This window comes from Panicum virgatum, chromosome 9N (genome assembly GCF_016808335.1).
Source record: "Panicum virgatum strain AP13 chromosome 9N, P.virgatum_v5, whole genome shotgun sequence".
In the NCBI taxonomy this organism is placed as follows: domain Eukaryota; kingdom Viridiplantae; phylum Streptophyta; class Magnoliopsida; order Poales; family Poaceae; genus Panicum; species Panicum virgatum.
The window spans coordinates 5688123-5705167 of NC_053153.1; the positions used below are offsets into that span (position 1 = coordinate 5688123).

The following is a 17045-nucleotide window of genomic DNA, read 5'->3' on the forward strand; positions in this document are numbered from 1 at the left end:
GATGATTGTATCAGATGATCTCCGTGCACCAATAAACTCATCAACAATCACACTGCACTGCGCAGCCAGCTTCAAACTTAGTCATTTAGATTTCTGGCAACTCACCCACTCCTGTATCTTCACCTCCTCCCTCTGGTATCTGCAGCATCACACGTAGTAATATTAACAAGTAAAATATATAAGTATTTCTTGAAGAATTTACAACTTACAAAGAGCAATTCAAGTTTGACTTGGATGAAAATTCTCCATTTATTATGTTGCAACTTGCAACCTTTGAAAGCAAACAAATCCAGGCAATGTTGAATTTTCTAGAACTAAATGTGTACGCATTGCATCTCTGGACTACCACACACTGGTGGACCAAACATGGCTCATATTGCTAAACTGACTGAGATGCATCGTACCTCAAAATACTGAGTGTGAGACTGCACGGTTACAGGAACTAGCAATTGTTTCATGAGAAAGATGGGAATGAGATACTGGCTAATCCACTAATGCCCAAATACAATAACAGTTATCTCCCTTGACCTGATGAATTGGTAATGCCTCCATTAGCTGCAGAGTTTGATAGTGCAAACTGTGTGTGCCCAGATTTTAATTATTATTCCTTTCGTCACCTGGCAGAACATTGAACACCAAATATCATTGTTTACACAGAAATCAATCAAAGGCATAGGGCTTGTATCACAAGCATATAGATGGAACAAGACATATTTATCAGACAAAATATAGTACAATGAACCATTATTTCCTCTCTTGAGTTAGATTAGCAAAGTATATTGATCCGAACATATGATCTCATATATAAGGCATTAGGCAATTAAATGATCCAAGATTTGGCCTAGTACCAAATATTTGGTTGGCTAGTCCAGTCTCTACAAATTTTGGATGTACACATGAAGTCATTAGGCTCAATCAGATCGACTAAGATCTACAACTGGATGGGATTTGTCTGTATTATACCTGGAATTCCACCACTGTACGCAGCTGCACTTGCCGATCCGGTGATGTGAAACTCATTGTTCACCTCCAGAAACCTCATAGCAGCTTGCTCGATGCCGTTGCCGTTGGACCCCCCACAACTGCCAGCTCCATGCCGTCACCGTTGCCTAATTCCCCGCATCCGCATGCCGGTTCAATAGAGTTCAATAATGCTAAGACTGAAAATACAAAGATAGTTACTTCGACCAGAATTCCTTTAAGAGTATTAATGGTGAAGTTGCAACTACTAAAAAGCATTCTTTAATTCAGGTGGTAAATAATACTCGACCCAATCATAAACACCAAAAAATTCACATGATACATTATGCAATGGTGGTACCAACGGCCAACAATGGTAGTCTGTGAATAAAAAAAAGATGTGGGCAGAAAACTTATGTTTGTGAACAGAAAACCCAACTATTTTGTAAAAACTGGTCCACCGACATTGTAGTAACAAAAGTGAATACAATGATTTTGCAAGAGCCAATTCATCTTAGTTGTGGTAATAAAAAATGGGTACTTTGCAATTTGCATACGTTGATTTTTGTGAGAGTCAGTAAATAGCATTTTTGTTGCATTCAAAGACTGACAGCATAAACCATGAGCACATTTCAATGCGTAACCATGGCTTTAATAATCATGGAGGGGTAATACGGTAGTGAGTGAATGCCTAAGCAGTCACCTAAATTCTTAAGAGTAACTTATCGCTTGAAGGAATGAAATGTTGAGTTGGATTCATTACATAAATCTGAAATGATTCATTACATAAATCTGAAATGCATATAATGACTACTGGAATGAAAAAAGTGTGTTAGACATACGAATGCACATCAAAATCAGGCTGGTGTCAGCCTCCGTCGGCGTATTATTCTAATTAGCACTTCTAATTCAGAACTATGCACATACAAGTTGAAAACATATAGCCTATAATTTGGCAGTCTACAAGCTCTTTAAGATAACACAAATAACCATGCAATTGAACCTTTTCCCAGGCTCAAGTATCAGCACATGCTTGCAGATTAATAGTCAAGAATATCTGACTGGAATCGAAGTTTCTCCATCTATATTTTGCTTTTACATTTATTATTATTAGTCCCTGTTTCATGAACACAACCAACACGAAACCTCTGTAGGGTTACATGGTCAGGACTCAGGGCCTAAATGAAGAATAAAGCAGAGGAGAATTTTTCATCCTGTATTTCCATGTAAATTTACACATTTCTTGAAAAAAAAGCAAGTAGATCCATTTCCCATGTTTAGCACAAGTTCAAATGGTTTAGGGAAATTTGGATCTGTACCATTAAAAGATCACAACGTTAGATATATACCATCATTATCTCACTGACAGGTGGGGTTCACATGAGTCAATGACATGTGGGTCCAATGGTATATATCTAACTTTTGGATCTTTTAATGGTACAAATCTAATTTTATCAATGGTTTATGTAACTTAAATATTGTGTTGAGCTAAATCTTCTCTACAATCTCACGAAACCGAGACTGACATAACACTAAACTAACATGAGAAAATTCTAAAAGGCATTCCTGTCCAACTACAAGACCTCCGCAGCGGCGACCATGGTGTTCAATGGGCAGCACAAAATTAATCGTAGGAACAACAAAACATGAGGAAATTGAAGGGGACCTTGAGCCGGTGGGGGAATCACCTGATAGGAAGGCAGGCCGGAGGAGGATCGCCGGAGACGGGAGGGCAGATCGGACTCGCGGAATGGCGATGGGAGGATTGAGCGGCATTGGGAACGGGAGATCGTCTCCATGAATGTGGGAACACGCAGGGGCTAGCCAGCAGCGGGCGGTGGGCGGCGCCAGTACCCGGATCAGCAACAGGAGGAACGTTGTCCGGAACGGACCATGAGCTGGGAGGAGGGAGCGCCATCAGGAGGAGGGGCGGCGTCAGGCGGAGGCAACGCCATCGGCCCGGGAGGAGGGGAGCGCCATCGGGAGGGGGAGGGGGCGGCGTAGGGAGGAGGGAGCGCCGGGACGCCGAGGTAGCCCCGGCTGGCCACATTGCCTGTGCCCAGTTTCACCACATCCTTTACATATGGATTGTCTGGTTGCCTTCCCACTTCTCTCAGCCGCTGGTTTTTTCCTGTTTTTCACTTGCCTGCCTGGTCCTCTCTTTTTCCCAATTGACTCATGCAAATGAAATCCCTTATCCACTTTAGGCCACTGACTTCTATCTGTAATATTTGCTACTATTCCATCATAAGCAGCTTGAGATCCTCCTCTTGGCAAACAGTACCACTAACTTCTCCCTTATTGCATCGACCAAGATGTGAGGAGGCAGGGCCTTCAATTCCTTCACCCAAGCATTCCAACTCTCAGCTAGGTTGTTGTTAATATATGTCTGCGCTGAATTTACTTCTTGCCCACAACAAACTGTGATGGTCATCTAGCCACTTAGTTACTCCTGGGCTTGTTGCGCAACCTTGTCAAAAAAGTACTTGTACCTATGTGGAGAGTAGGCTCTTGCTGCAGGCCACATATTTTTTGCATAAACCTCTCCAGTGTAGTACTTCTTCATGTTCTCCATCAGATGTCTGAAGCACTCTCTCTGCTCTGCCCATGGAAACACATGTTTCACTGCAACTTCAAGCCCCTTGCATGCATCAGTGCAAACAGCCAGCCTAGGTAGGGGCCCTATTGCTTTACCTAGCTGTTCCATGAACCATGTCCAATTTTCTTTGGTTTCAGTGTCAAAGAGACCAAATGCTAGTGGAAACATCCAATTGTGCCCATCTAATGCTAAAGCTGCAGGCATTTGTCCATTCCACTCTCCATTTAAATGCGTGGAATCTATACTAATGTGTGGAATCTATACTAATGTAAGGCCTGCAACCATATAAGAATCCATCTATGCAAGCCTTGAAGGCACAAAAAAATCTAGTGAAATGTACCTTCCCATCAACTGTGACTGTGTCTATCTCTACAACACTGCCAGATGACCTCAACTCTACCTCAGCTTTGAATCTGTACAACCAATCATAAGAATCAGACCACTTACCAAATAGTTTATCAGACACTTGTGGTCATCACTGTTGATCTGAATCTGCATAACAAAACATTTTGTGTTAGAAACCAACTCAAGAAAAAGCTCTCTATAAAGCATGAACAAAAATGCAATGCTACAAATCAAAACAATTAGTTCAAAAATATACCTTGACACTCTTATCGCGTTGAGTCTTAGGTCTAATAACCTAAGGACAGCCAGCTGCCGTGCAATATCCAGTGAACCTCTTTGCGTCAGACTTCTTAGTCCCAACTCCCAAGCTCAAAATCTTTCTTAATGGCATGCTGCCTAAGTGCCAACCTAAAGTCATCCATACATGGATAGTGTGTGCCAACCGACATATCAGGACAATCCAAATCCCATTCAGCCATAGGCTCAGAAGGCGCTGTGTCATCAACAGGAATTGCAGCATCTTCCATCTCCCTTTCAAGTTCTCTAGAGATGGCAGGTATGGGAATTTCCTCTGTATCAGCTTCCTCAGCCCTGTCATGAGCTGCTTGGAACCCCATTGCCTCATAAACAACATCCTCATCAGCTATTGCATTTGCCTCACCATCCTGAGCTTCATCTTGTAAGATAGTCAGTGTAGCCCAGTCTACTGGAACTGCCTCATCGCCATCCTGTGCTGGAGAGGTACAAGTATCAGCAATGCCTTCTGAATTAGCTCCAACATATGAAGCCAGGGTTTTTAAGGCGTTGCCTAGGCTACAAGGCGGTTTCCCATCGCCTTGCTAAGGCTCGCCTTAGCCCGCCTAGGCGTCGCCTAGGTGACTGAGCGGTTCCCCATCGCCTCGCCTCGCCTTACCGCTTTAAAAACCTTGTATGAAGCATCAACATTAGTCACACCAGACCTAGGAGGAATGCCACTGTCATTTGTCTCATAACCATCCTTTGTAGTAACCTCAACAACAATGTATGTCATCCTTTCCTTCCATTTCTGCTCTATCATTTGCTCCAGTGTCCATCCCTTCTAATTTTCCATGTAGAGCCAACAGTATCACTGTCCAAAACCCAAATTGACAATGTTTGGCTAGGTCCCCAAATAATCTTTGTAGCCATATCCTCATGAAACTGAGCTAGACTGTACCCAACACTCCTATCCAGCCACAACTCGTGTTCTTGGTCACACATTTCAACAACCTCATCATGATAAACCACATTGTACTTAGCAACCTTAAGAACTAGCCTAAATGCATTGCAAGGTTCGATCCTAGCATGAATGTAGACATAAAAACAGTGCATCGTTAGCCAATGTTCCCATATACCCAGCCCAGTCATATGTACTGCCCGTGGAATTAGAGAGACTCACCAAGGGGGGATGCCGCCAGGTTCCATGGTCACAGATCAGGATCGAGCACCACTACATCACCTGCCTACATCAGCACACAAGCTTTTTCAGACGACAAGCCAAGATTGCAGTAAAAATCAACGTCAACCCTAACCCTAGCTCGGCAAAGGAAGCAAAATACGGGGGCCAGTGAGGCCGCGGGGGTGGGGGAAGTGCGCCACGAACCTGCCTTGCGTCGGGGTTGTGGAGGTGTAGATCGGGGTCGGCTTCCGGCCACCCGTCCCCTGGCTGCTTCGCCGTGCGCCGCCGCCGAGTGGAGTCGCGAGAACGAGGGCAGAGGAGGGGGCGCAGGGAACGGACGGGAGGGCGCGGAGGTGACTGGAGGCGGGGAGGTGGTGGGCTCGGCGGACGCCGGTCCCTCGACGCGAGCAGACCTCCGTCGCCGCGTCGCTTGTGCGAGTTTCCCCCGTCGCGGCGGGGATGGGGGACGCGCGACGCGGGATGAGAAGCGAGGGTCGGGCAGCGACGGGAAAACAGGGGAAATACAGAGAGGGCAGAGAGGTCTTTTCCCCTGGCCGATCCACCATGGCATGCTGAGTTGGAGAGTCACGGAGCCAAAACGGCCAAAACTTCCAATAGAGAATTGTTGGAGATGCTCTAACGAAACCCATTCTTTAAACTCTAACTCCTATAATAGCAAGTTTCTCTCAAAGTTGACACTCTTAACACTTGCCCCTATTTCATTCACAGCACAGATTTTTAGCATTTGAACGGCCTTGGGAAGTTTTTTTATGGTTATGTGCATCAAAACAAAATCCTATGCAATTAGTATGTGTTTTTATTGTGCTAATTATTCATGCTTCATGAAACTCAAGTATCATTTACCAGCAGCAATCGGTTGTTAAAGTTCAAAACAAATCATGCATGCGTTGTTTGCACCCCCTTTTTGTGGCAAGGTGACACCAATGTGATGTGAATGCGAGCGATTTGTTTTGCAATTCGGCTTCGGTGCAGCAAAGTTTGTTCATAAGCGGCCTATCGGCCAGTGGATGGCCTATAGGCCCCTGTCGGCTGTCGCAAGGCCTATAGGCCTATCAGGACCACCCGTCTGCTGCTGCTGGAACGCCGATAGGGGCCTTTCCGCTCTCGAAAGGCCGATATGGTCCCTATCTCGAATGGTCTCCAAAGCATCTGAACTCGAGTGCGAAATTAATGATCTCATATGCCGACTAAATTTGGTATCAACATCCACTGTTCTACGTTACACCGTTAGGACAATTCTGTTGTCACTAGAAACCCTGGAGTGCAGGAATGTGAACGACACTATAAACTAGTAGGATTCTTATACAATCAGTAAACCTGTCTCCTGCCATCTTTTGCTTTGAAACGGTGCAAATTGCAAGAGCCGAGCATGAAAAAACGAGGGAAAATAAGATTTTAAGCTTAGGGTTGCTGTGTATGTACGCCGAAATGGCCCGGTATGCACAGGATGTTGCTGATCACTCTTTCTTTGTGCCGAGGACCAGGGATTTCAGTTCTGGCATCAGCCGTTCTTCAAGATCTTCCTTCCTTTCTCGCATTCGGTCTGATGTGCAATCTTCTTCCTACAGGGCACAGACACAGTACAAGTTCATGGTTTAGCTTAGTTCCCGTCCTAGAAGATTGGTAAATTGTTCAGACATCATGCTCATGCATATGAATAAATGTGCAAGATCACAAACCGTTTTCAGTCAGTGAAAATAGATGGTTGTGCTAGATTGCTAGAGGATGCGCTTTTGTATGCGCAATGCTTACGCGCTGTGGGCTCATAATTGCAGAATATAAGCCAATGAATAGTACCAGCTAAAGCATGGCTCTTCAAACAGATTAGATCTAGGGATCTATGAAGTTTCAGCATTATGTGCTACAAGTTTCAAGCCAGCATCAAATACCTATTGCAAAAACTATCAATATTTTTCTTCCAATGCAAAAGCATGAGAATATAATTTGCAGTTGTGTAAGTGGACTTACATCGTCAGTAGCAGCAGCTTGTAGGGCTAGAACTTTCACTGTAGTGCTGTGATAATCAGCCAATACCTTGTAGGTTGAAGGTGGCAGCTTATCCTGCAAAAATGGCGAAGAGTGGTACAATCACACACAGATATTTTTCTTTCATAAAAAATTAATCTGAGTATGAGAAATACAGGATCACATAAGTTCAAACATCCAGATTTCTATTAAAAAAAGCTTAGCCAACTAATCACGGCAAAAATGAACTGGGAAGGGGGGATTCTCCAACCTAGTTCAATGGATTTGTATGCACATGGAGATTATTTCTGAACTTTAAAAATATAATTGATAAGATATGCTAGAATATTTTTTAAAAAAAAAACAGGCAGTTTCTAGCAAACAGAGAGGTAATGCATGTTCAATGAGCCCTAGTATTAAATCCTCTTCTTCTTTTTTTTTCCGAAAACGCAGGAGAACAGTGCTTCATTATATTAAGAAGAAAAAAAGGGAAGAACCCCAAGTACAACACACTGCAAAGAAAAACATGCAGTCTTATGAAAGTATGCCCTTTCTACTGTGAGAAGCAACTCTTCCTCTCTGTGCACTCAAGCAAAGAAAGGAAGTGATCAATGTTCTTTTTCTCAAACGACACAGGAGAGTTGCGTGTCATTTCATTAACATAGAAAAAGAACAATGGAGGAGTGGCAGAGCCTGCTCCCCCGAAGAACCCCAATTGACTCTTAGCGCCACACATTATGAAAGAAAAATAAACGACGACTACCCAGAAAAGGGCCTAAACAGCTATAGGCAGCAAGGAAGTGACCGATAGCTGGCTAGCCAATTTCAAAGCGGGATTTTTTTTCCTTTTTTGTTGATGAATAAACAAAGCTAAGATGAGTACGTAACACACAACACATTGTACAAGTTCCTTTTCCAAGGGGAAACAAAAAATTAAGAAATAAGTTTATCATTATGAGATGTGGGACAAAATTCTTTTGGAAGTCAAATGACAAATATGCAGCTCAATGTGTCAAGCAAATAGATCATCAATCTTCCATCTTTAATTACTATTGCTACATAAGATGATGTTCTGCCAGAACTACAGAAGAATGTCTAACAAGAAATGGAAGTGAGAGTACTTGTAATTACCTTCAGCAGTGTGATAACAGCACCGACAGCCCTTCCTGGTGCCTGAAGAGCCTTATTATATGCCTACAAAATATTAAAACAGGATGCAAATGAGATCAATATGAGAATATAGAATGAAGATTTGAGAAATAAAAAGGGGAGAAAATATAATCAAACTAACCTGCAGAAACAGTAAAGCAACGACTTTTGGAAGAAAGGACACAGGATCGTTCTCAGATGAAACTTGGGCTGTCAAGTCCTTCATTGCATATATTGAAGTGTCAAATATTAGCAATAGAATCTTTAGGCATAAAAGCAATTAACATGCCAGGCAAATACCATATTCTTTGTTCAGTACACTGTATACTTATACTGCATTGGAATAGTCTTTTTCTGCATGCAATACCTCAGCAGTTTAAACTCTAAACATCATCGTATCAATCTAGAATCTTTGTAATATGATCAGAAATTTTGTGTTATGGACTTATGGTACTTGTGCTTGCACTATTTCCAAGCTAAATACATAAGCAGTATATGCTCATGGAGTCATGGAGATGCTAATACCACCATATAACTAATACATAAATATTAGCAGATAATTATTAAGCCTACAGAAAATTCAAACAAACAGGGGAACTTTTTGGGGGGGGGGGGGACTACAGTACATCAGTTTCGAAAACCCTACAAGAAAGGTTCCAGCTTTCCCAGAGTTTGCTAAATTTTCAATTTGAGCTTTTCATAATTTGATTTTGGGGCATATGCATACCTAATGAATTGGCAGATCAAATAGTATGGATGTGGTTAAGGGCATGATCTGGCTAAAACTTGGAAACCTGCTCAGGGATTGGTTACAGGGAACCAACTGGTCCAAGCCAGTTCTCTGAACGCTGTTGTGCAGTCCAGAAAGCGAAAAACATACCTTGCGATAGGAATGCAGCATTGTCCTCTCTAATCTTTTATCAAGCTTCTTAAATGTCAACCCACTGCTTCCAACAAAATGAGTAAGCACTTTGATAACTATGAAAAATGCAGGTTACCGTTGCAAACATTACACATTACCTTTCCTCCAGTATATCTCTTAAGGCATCCACAAATGAATCAAATCTCTGCCACATATTATTCATAAAGGTTAGAAAGGAATAAAATTACAGGTCATATTGGAAGTTAAGCAGCTTCATTATATATTGAGACAGCAATTTGTCATTACTGTTAGAAAATAAGAACTAAAATCACATGCTTGAAAATGTGTGTAACTGATGAAGTAATCATATGAATGTTTAGGTAAGCTAAACTTCTCATAAAATCTAAACCACTGTCTAAAGCCACGCTTTGAATTAGACAAGTTTTTCTTGCAAGATATACTAAGAGCAAATTCAATACTTATCTTTGTGTATGTCTGTAGGCATACCGTTTTCTGGATACTGTTTTCATATTCATTCTAAATGGTATTAGAAAATAGAATAGCTGGTATCTTGGCAGGATAGTTTAAGGATATAGGCACAACACAAGCAAGTAAGCAACAACAGATTCGCTAGTGTATTCAACAAAAATCAGAATATGGCATCTTGACAGTATGGCACTGAACCATATTCAGGGGTGGAGCTATTAGTTCATGGGAGGAGAACTGGCACAAACATGATTGTGTTTCAAATCAAGAAGGCCAATTTAGCATCTAGTTAGCATATAAAAGTTAAAACCTAAATGCTAGTATTATTCTTAAGAAAATTTTAGCTTAAGGGAGGGCCATGACCTTCTTTGGTCTCCTACTACTGAAGAACGTCCTAATAATGCAGAATCATCAGTGAAGAACTTGTGAAGAGACAAATTCATTGCTTCAAGAATATTTTTCACGTTAACTGGTGAAATCCTATTCATACCAGATACCACAACTTTATAGGTGCTACATAACTTCTAGCGCATCACCAAAATTCCAGTAAACATTACAGATGTAAAAGAAATATAAAATTCAGGACTTAATAAATATGCTACATTTTACATCATGTTCAAAGCTATACCTTTCCCTCCAGTGCCTGGATTAAAGCTTGAGCCTTCGATGACAATGCACCAGGAAGATCCTTGGCCTGAAGAATTATTTTGCATTTACATGGAGGGTAAGTCCATAAAGTTAAACCAAATGAAGTTCTCATTCAGGATTGATGCAGGGAACCATCACATGATACATGGCAGAGTGAAAAACAGGTTATACCAGAGAGCTTCGATCAGCAGTGCTCAATTGGACGTGATCTTCTTCACTATCCTCAACCTCCATTCCATTCTTCAATTTGCTATCCTTATCCTATTGATAGTTCAGAGAAATAACTCTTCTCAAGCTCATCAAACAATAGAACACCTTAACAACCACTGTAACCATAGTAAAACAGCTAGAGTAGTATAAACTGTGCATGAGCAAGGTATAAAGATTACCAATGTAATCAAAACTTTGTCAACTATTGGAGTGCCCATACTTTTTAGCAGATGCTTGTGTAGTATACCCTGCAACCACAAAAAGAGATAATCACAAGGAACATAAATAAATGCTCATAACTAATTTGAGAAGCAAGAAATCTTGTGAGGATGATGCCTATGGCAGCTTACAGAAGTAGAAGGATCATCCTCAAATACATCCAAAGCTTTCTCATAAAGTTGCATATCCAGGACAGCCTGATCGCAATAGACAAAGAATTCCATCAAGAAACAACAGATAAAGAATATATGACAATATCATCAAAAGGGTCACATGATTTGGCATCACAAAAGGGTGCAGAAATGCAGAAAAACGATTTGGAAATCAGACTAGAGCAGCAATGACATAAAACCATGAGACAATACATATATAGACCAACAATTCAAACACAGCCACCCCGGAAACTAAAAAGTAGGGAGAATACCAAAAAAAAAAACCCAACATATAAATGGGATAAGCTGGTTACCTCATCTATCTGCTTCTGCAGATTATCAAGCAAGCGACGCCTCCTTTCAGCATTTCCAGACAGCATAGTGTTCCGTTTCTTTGTCCATGAGTCAACAAGCATTGGCCTCAGATGAGAAGATAGCAATTTAAGGGGGGCATTTGAGTCATCAGAGCCTAATATTCATTTAAACAATTAGAAAACTTTTAGAATCACTTCAAAATAACTGTTGTCTAAATATTGATCTAATTCCTGACCTCCCAACTCTTCTAACTCTGGAGCCACAGCCAAAACCTTTTGCTCTATCAGTTCATCAGGGAAGATGTTTGTGCTCTCCTCTTTCATTTTCTCTGACGCTTTTTTACCACCATGTTTTACATCGCCTGATGCACCAGCATCCTTGTTTTTCCTATGAGATTTCTTTCCCTTAACAGGAACACTTTCTTCATTGTCATCATCCTTTTCAAGTGACCCACCTTTGGTAGACCCTGTCCCTTTCCCCCTTTTCTTCTTTGACCCTCTGTCTGATGAAACTCCAGTACTGCTAGTGTCATTATCACCGAGATCTCTTGTGTCTGAGTACTGACCAGAACCTGTCTTGTGCTCACTACCCAGATTCACATTCACAGGCCTTCCTTGACCAACACTATGTCTAATACCAAACGAGTCCATATCTTTCTCAAGTCGGTCAAAAATACCCTGAAATTGTTCACAAAACAAGGGACATTGAATTAATTCAGAAATTGTAATGGTATAAAATATAAAGAGTAGAAATTGCAAGAAAGGTTATCACAAGGTCATGAAGCTTTGAGGGACTCACCTTAATGAATATGTTACTGAAGACACATGACTCTCCAAATACCACTGCTTTAGAAGACTGCAAAAGAAAGAAGAGTTGGTCATCATGAAAAATGTAAAACATGAACTAATTAAAGGCACCCACCTTGATAGCCTTCTGCAGAGATGGACAGATAGACAAAATTTTGGTTGCATCAGGGCCACTAATATATGATGGAAGAACTGAAAGAGAATCAATCCTGAAAGAAGAAAGAATATCTTATGACACCACAAAAGTAGTTGTCATGGCAGAAAAACGGAGTAACTACAGTCAATTAGGAAAATTCTGAAAAAGAGATAATGGTGTACTCGAAATTGTTGATACTGTCTTTTAAGTCCCAGCTGTTTCAGGGAGCATAACTTTATTAAGTACTGAACAGTGTAAACCAAAGTTACTAGCTTAGTCTGTTTACATAGCTTGTTATTACTATTGGTCCAGTGATAAAGCCCCCCCTCTCCCCCACTCTAACACCTGGGTTTTAGGGTCGGAGTGGCTAGAGGGGGTGGTCTAAGTTGGTACCAGAGCCAGGTCCCGGGTTCGAAACCCACCGGCCACGCATTTCTTCCGCTGCGCGATTTCCCCTGCAGGGTTCGCTGAGACCAGCAGCCAGCGACCAGCAGCCACAGGCGCGGCGCGGCTCGCTCGCCGTAGGGGGAATGTTGGTCCAGTGATAAAGCCCCTCCCCCCTCTCCCCCACTCTAACACTTGGGTTTTAGGGTCGGAGTGGCTAGAGGGGGTGGTCTAAGTATTACTTTGATCAGTTTACATCATTTGCACCTCTACTATGATGCTGTATCATAACCTGTTTGTAATAGTTCAACACCATGTGCATAGGGGGAGAATCAAAGAGAAATATAGGGGGGGGGGGGTCAATATGTGCCAAGTTAGGAGCTCATAGCAAATAACAGCGGAAACCACAATGAGATAAAATTTAACAATACCAGTGTCCGTTCTCGATTGCATCACCAACAGCAGTATCGAGCATATCAACCACAGAAGGATGGACAAAAACAGCATCCAATGCAATACCATCTGGATATCGAGCCTATAGGAAATAATTAGATAAACATTCTAACAAAATAAAGATGGCTGGAACAGGGAATTCATATTAGCAGCCTCAAGTACCTCCAAGAACTGTTTAGGTTGAGGAATCGCAAGTTTCTGAAGCATGTCATACCCAATGTAAGAGTTCTGTACACAAAAAAAAATGAACAAGTCAATACAAAAGGAAATAATGCATCACAACAACACAGAGTATGAGATACAAATAACAGTGATTGTGTTAAATACTACTCCCTCTGCTCCAAATTGTAAGTTGTTCTGGATTTTTCTAGGTATATAGCTTTTGCTACGCGCCTAGATATACATTATGTCTAGACACAGTTAAAATCCAGGACGACTTACAATTTGGAATGAGGGCAGTAGAAGTAGATGCAAATATGTGAATAGCACTAGCAAGATCCAATGTGTGGGCAGGTGGACATGTGTGCGTGCGCGTGCATGAAAATACCATACACGCCTAGATTTTAGTTCTTGTCTAGATCCATACATATTTTGCTCTGTGGAGTCTGATTTGCCATTAGCCCAAAATACAATGATTCTAACATATGCTGAAATGTTGGAACAAAAAGTAAGTTACAAATATCTAAACCTGTGAGAAAAAAGCATCGACGCTCTCCTTTTGAGCATGGGCAAAAACCTGACAGAGAATAAAAAGACGAGAATGTTAAACACAGTTCAAGAATTAAGAATATCAATTAAACAAATACAGATCTTACAGCTGGTGTCCACTGTCCTCCTGCACGTACTGATCCCAGTACAGCACCTTCTTTTAGCAAACCATTGAAAATGGATTGGAAGAATGAACCTTCCACAGAAACTCCACTAGCACCATGCATCTCATGAAGCTGTTGTTGCAAAGAGTTCCAAACAGATGGCAAGTTTGTTGGCACAGTTATACCCCTTGCAGCACCACGAACCATAGCAGTAATTCGTGAGACGTATGCTGGAGTGTATAGCTGTCCACCTTCTAGCCTTCCTTTCACCTGGAAGGAGGGCAATAATCAATAATGATATGTAAAAGTTTTGTGAATGGGTAAAAAAAATGGAACTAAAGTATTGCAACATGGAGATTTAAAGTTAGAAGATATGGACACTATATTCTGATCCTAATCACCAGATTTGGGAAGACAGATGTCAATGGATCATGATATAAAGAAATGGACATACCAAGAGACGAGACACATACACTACTGCCTAAAACAATTTTAAATGGCAGGTTGCAGCAAGATTACTGAATGCAAACTACAGAGCAAAGCCAAATGAACTACCACTACAAGAAAAGCCATGAGAAGCATACAATAGTTCCAAGCCGCGGCTCAAGGATACTGATGACAAGCTCTGATCCAATATGAAGCTGGGCAGCAATCTCTGCCAAGGCAATCTGGCTGCGCTCCTGCAGCTTCTCATTTATCTCTTCTGTCACGGTGTCCCAGTAAGACTGTGACATGATCTCGCCGTTTATCAGCATTAGAGTGGGATCATCCGAGACAACCTTCTGTGACTGCCTCTCCACATGGTAAAGGTCCACCCCCAGGGTATCTGATAAGTCAACTAGAGATGCACGGCCTCTCTTGTCGATCTCCATCTTAATCTCATGCTTCAAATGGTCCTGCCACACCATAGTTGACCATGGATCAGCTAAAAACAATGAATTCTCAACTAAGCAAGTGTTCAGAACTGAACTGAACAATGAAAGAGCTATGCCATATCATAAGAATTCTAGATGAAATTACACAATAACTCTTAACCTGAAAAGGACATAAAAATGTGCAACTGTATATGTATCTCTAATGTGGATGGCGAAAAAATGATGGAAAGATCGAATCTTCACTATAAATAGCAGAACTCATCCAGAGGTTTGCTCTAAGATATTACTAAGGCAGAATCGAGTTCAAAATCAAAAACATGTTTCACCGGTTTCATGGAACTCCCTGCTTCCAAAATGAATAATGACATCCCACTCCCAGTATGCTTTTGAGTTATTAACCACGGTATCCTAAAACCCCTTCCTGAATGTTGTTAATTCAGAAACTACTAGGATAACTATATGTAAAGAAAATTTAGTCCAATCCACAGTAATTAGGTCGTTGACACCAACAGTTTATTCATACGGATGTAGGGTGGGGGGAGGGGGTGGGGTTGCGGGGGGCAAATGGGCGAGAGGGCGTACGGATGTGATGTACTCCTTGCCGGAGACGGTGTGGAGGAGGTCGAAGTCGATGATGCCGCGCTCCTGCAGCTTCTGCACCAGTTCCACCACGTTGCGCTCCGACAGGCGCACGCTGGACTTGGCGCTCTGCGCCGCCTCCAGCTGCCGCTGCAGCTCCAGGAGCTCTGCATCCATCTCCGCCCCCCTCTATCGCTCGCTCGTCGCGGGCAAGTGCAAGGTGTGATGCCCCCCGCGCGCAGCCTCACCGGAGACACGGAGGCTTCGGCGACGGCGAGATCGAACGGCTGGGGAGAAGTTGTGACTGGCAGGTGGGCCCCTGCGGATGACGGCGGCGTGCGAAAGAGTAGAGACGGGAGGGGATCTGGGGACTGGGGCTGCAGCGGAGGGCCGACAAGTGGGCCCGGTGCAGCTCCCTACTGCAACTGCAGAGAAGGCATTCTTTTCTCTCTCTTTTTTTGAATAATTTCTTTTCTCTTGTTTGAACTCGCCAAATCATACTCCCTCGTCCCTAAGTGTCGCTTGCGCTTCCCGAGACACAACTGCCGGCAATTTTATATTAAAAATCATTAATAGTTATGATACATAATTAGTATCATTGGAAAGATATTTGAATCTAGTTTTTTAACAAAATTATTTGGCGACACAAATGTTGCACGTATTTTGTACAAATCGAATTAAACTTGTGGCACGCACACCAACAACGACACTTATTTAAGGACGGAAGGAGTACATGCTAGTCAGAGTAAATGATGGGTTGGTTTCCTACGTACCGTGTTCGCTGACACGACGTTCAAACCCTAGTTAACCGTGTTAGCTATATAGTCTGTTTAATTCGTTTCTCGGCTCATTTAATCAGCTGTATAGTCTGACTACTCGTTAAACGAGGGTGGACCGACTGTTTAGCGTTTAGGCTAACATGGCCGTACAGAAGGTTATAATCAAACAACTTGTGAAATGGCTCTTAGCCGGTCAGCCTATATGTTTGTTTGGTGAGTCAACGTTGGTATTTTAGTGGTACGCTTAATTGTCAGCCATATATTTTTTTCTGTTACTACTTACTGTACTAATGTTTTGTTCCTCCAAGAGACCGGGAAATACAATTTAGTTTGCTCATATATTGTTGTTTTTTTTTGCTACTGCGATATCTCATGTTATCAAAGCAAGGCTAGTAAATCAAGTTCTACCATTACATTCTCTATAAAGTTGAGGCCACCAAGTAAAAAGCACATGGCTCGTGCTTGTTGAGAGGATGGCAAAAAATGTGTCCTTAAGAGTCCATTTTCTCTCGCAAATATGGCCTTTTGGGGGGCAAGCAAGAGGTTCATGAGAATGCAAAAGGGATCGAAGAACTTTGCTTTACCTTGGCTGATGAGCATTTTAAAAGGGAGCCAGATGGTGATGGGAAAGGAAACGAGCAAGATGATGTTGGAAGTTCTGAAAAAAGGCCCAAGGGCCACAGCAGAACTGGAGGCATGATGTTGGAAGTTCTGAAAAAAGACCCAAGGGCTCCTGCAGAACTGGAGGCACCTGTGGCTGATACACCTCGTGCCCGACTAGATATATCTGGTGGCGAGCGAGCTTTTATTGAGGCACATGAAGCAAAGGAACTGCTAACCCCACTTACCAAACCAGGAAATTCATACAAAAGA

The 17045-nt window shown here is 42.2% G+C and overlaps 1 protein-coding gene across 1 annotated transcript; it reads right to left on the minus strand.

Annotated features, from left to right (window-relative positions):
* Positions 1-6497: 6497 nt before the first annotated feature.
* Positions 6498-15780, minus strand: LOC120689906 (E3 UFM1-protein ligase 1 homolog). The gene is made up of 20 exons (XM_039972350.1): positions 15397-15780; positions 14524-14835; positions 13943-14209; positions 13816-13863; positions 13290-13355; positions 13106-13209; positions 12270-12363; positions 12147-12203; positions 11584-12025; positions 11348-11502; positions 11013-11078; positions 10842-10910; positions 10624-10713; positions 10433-10498; positions 9477-9523; positions 9337-9400; positions 8599-8676; positions 8439-8501; positions 7311-7403; positions 6498-6904 (listed from the first exon to the last, which is right to left on the minus strand). The coding sequence occupies exons 1-20, from the start codon at positions 15568-15570 to the stop codon at positions 6800-6802; spliced, it is 2460 nt and encodes an 819-aa protein (XP_039828284.1). The 5' UTR covers positions 15571-15780; the 3' UTR covers positions 6498-6799.
* Between the last annotated feature and the right edge of the window lie 1265 nt (positions 15781-17045).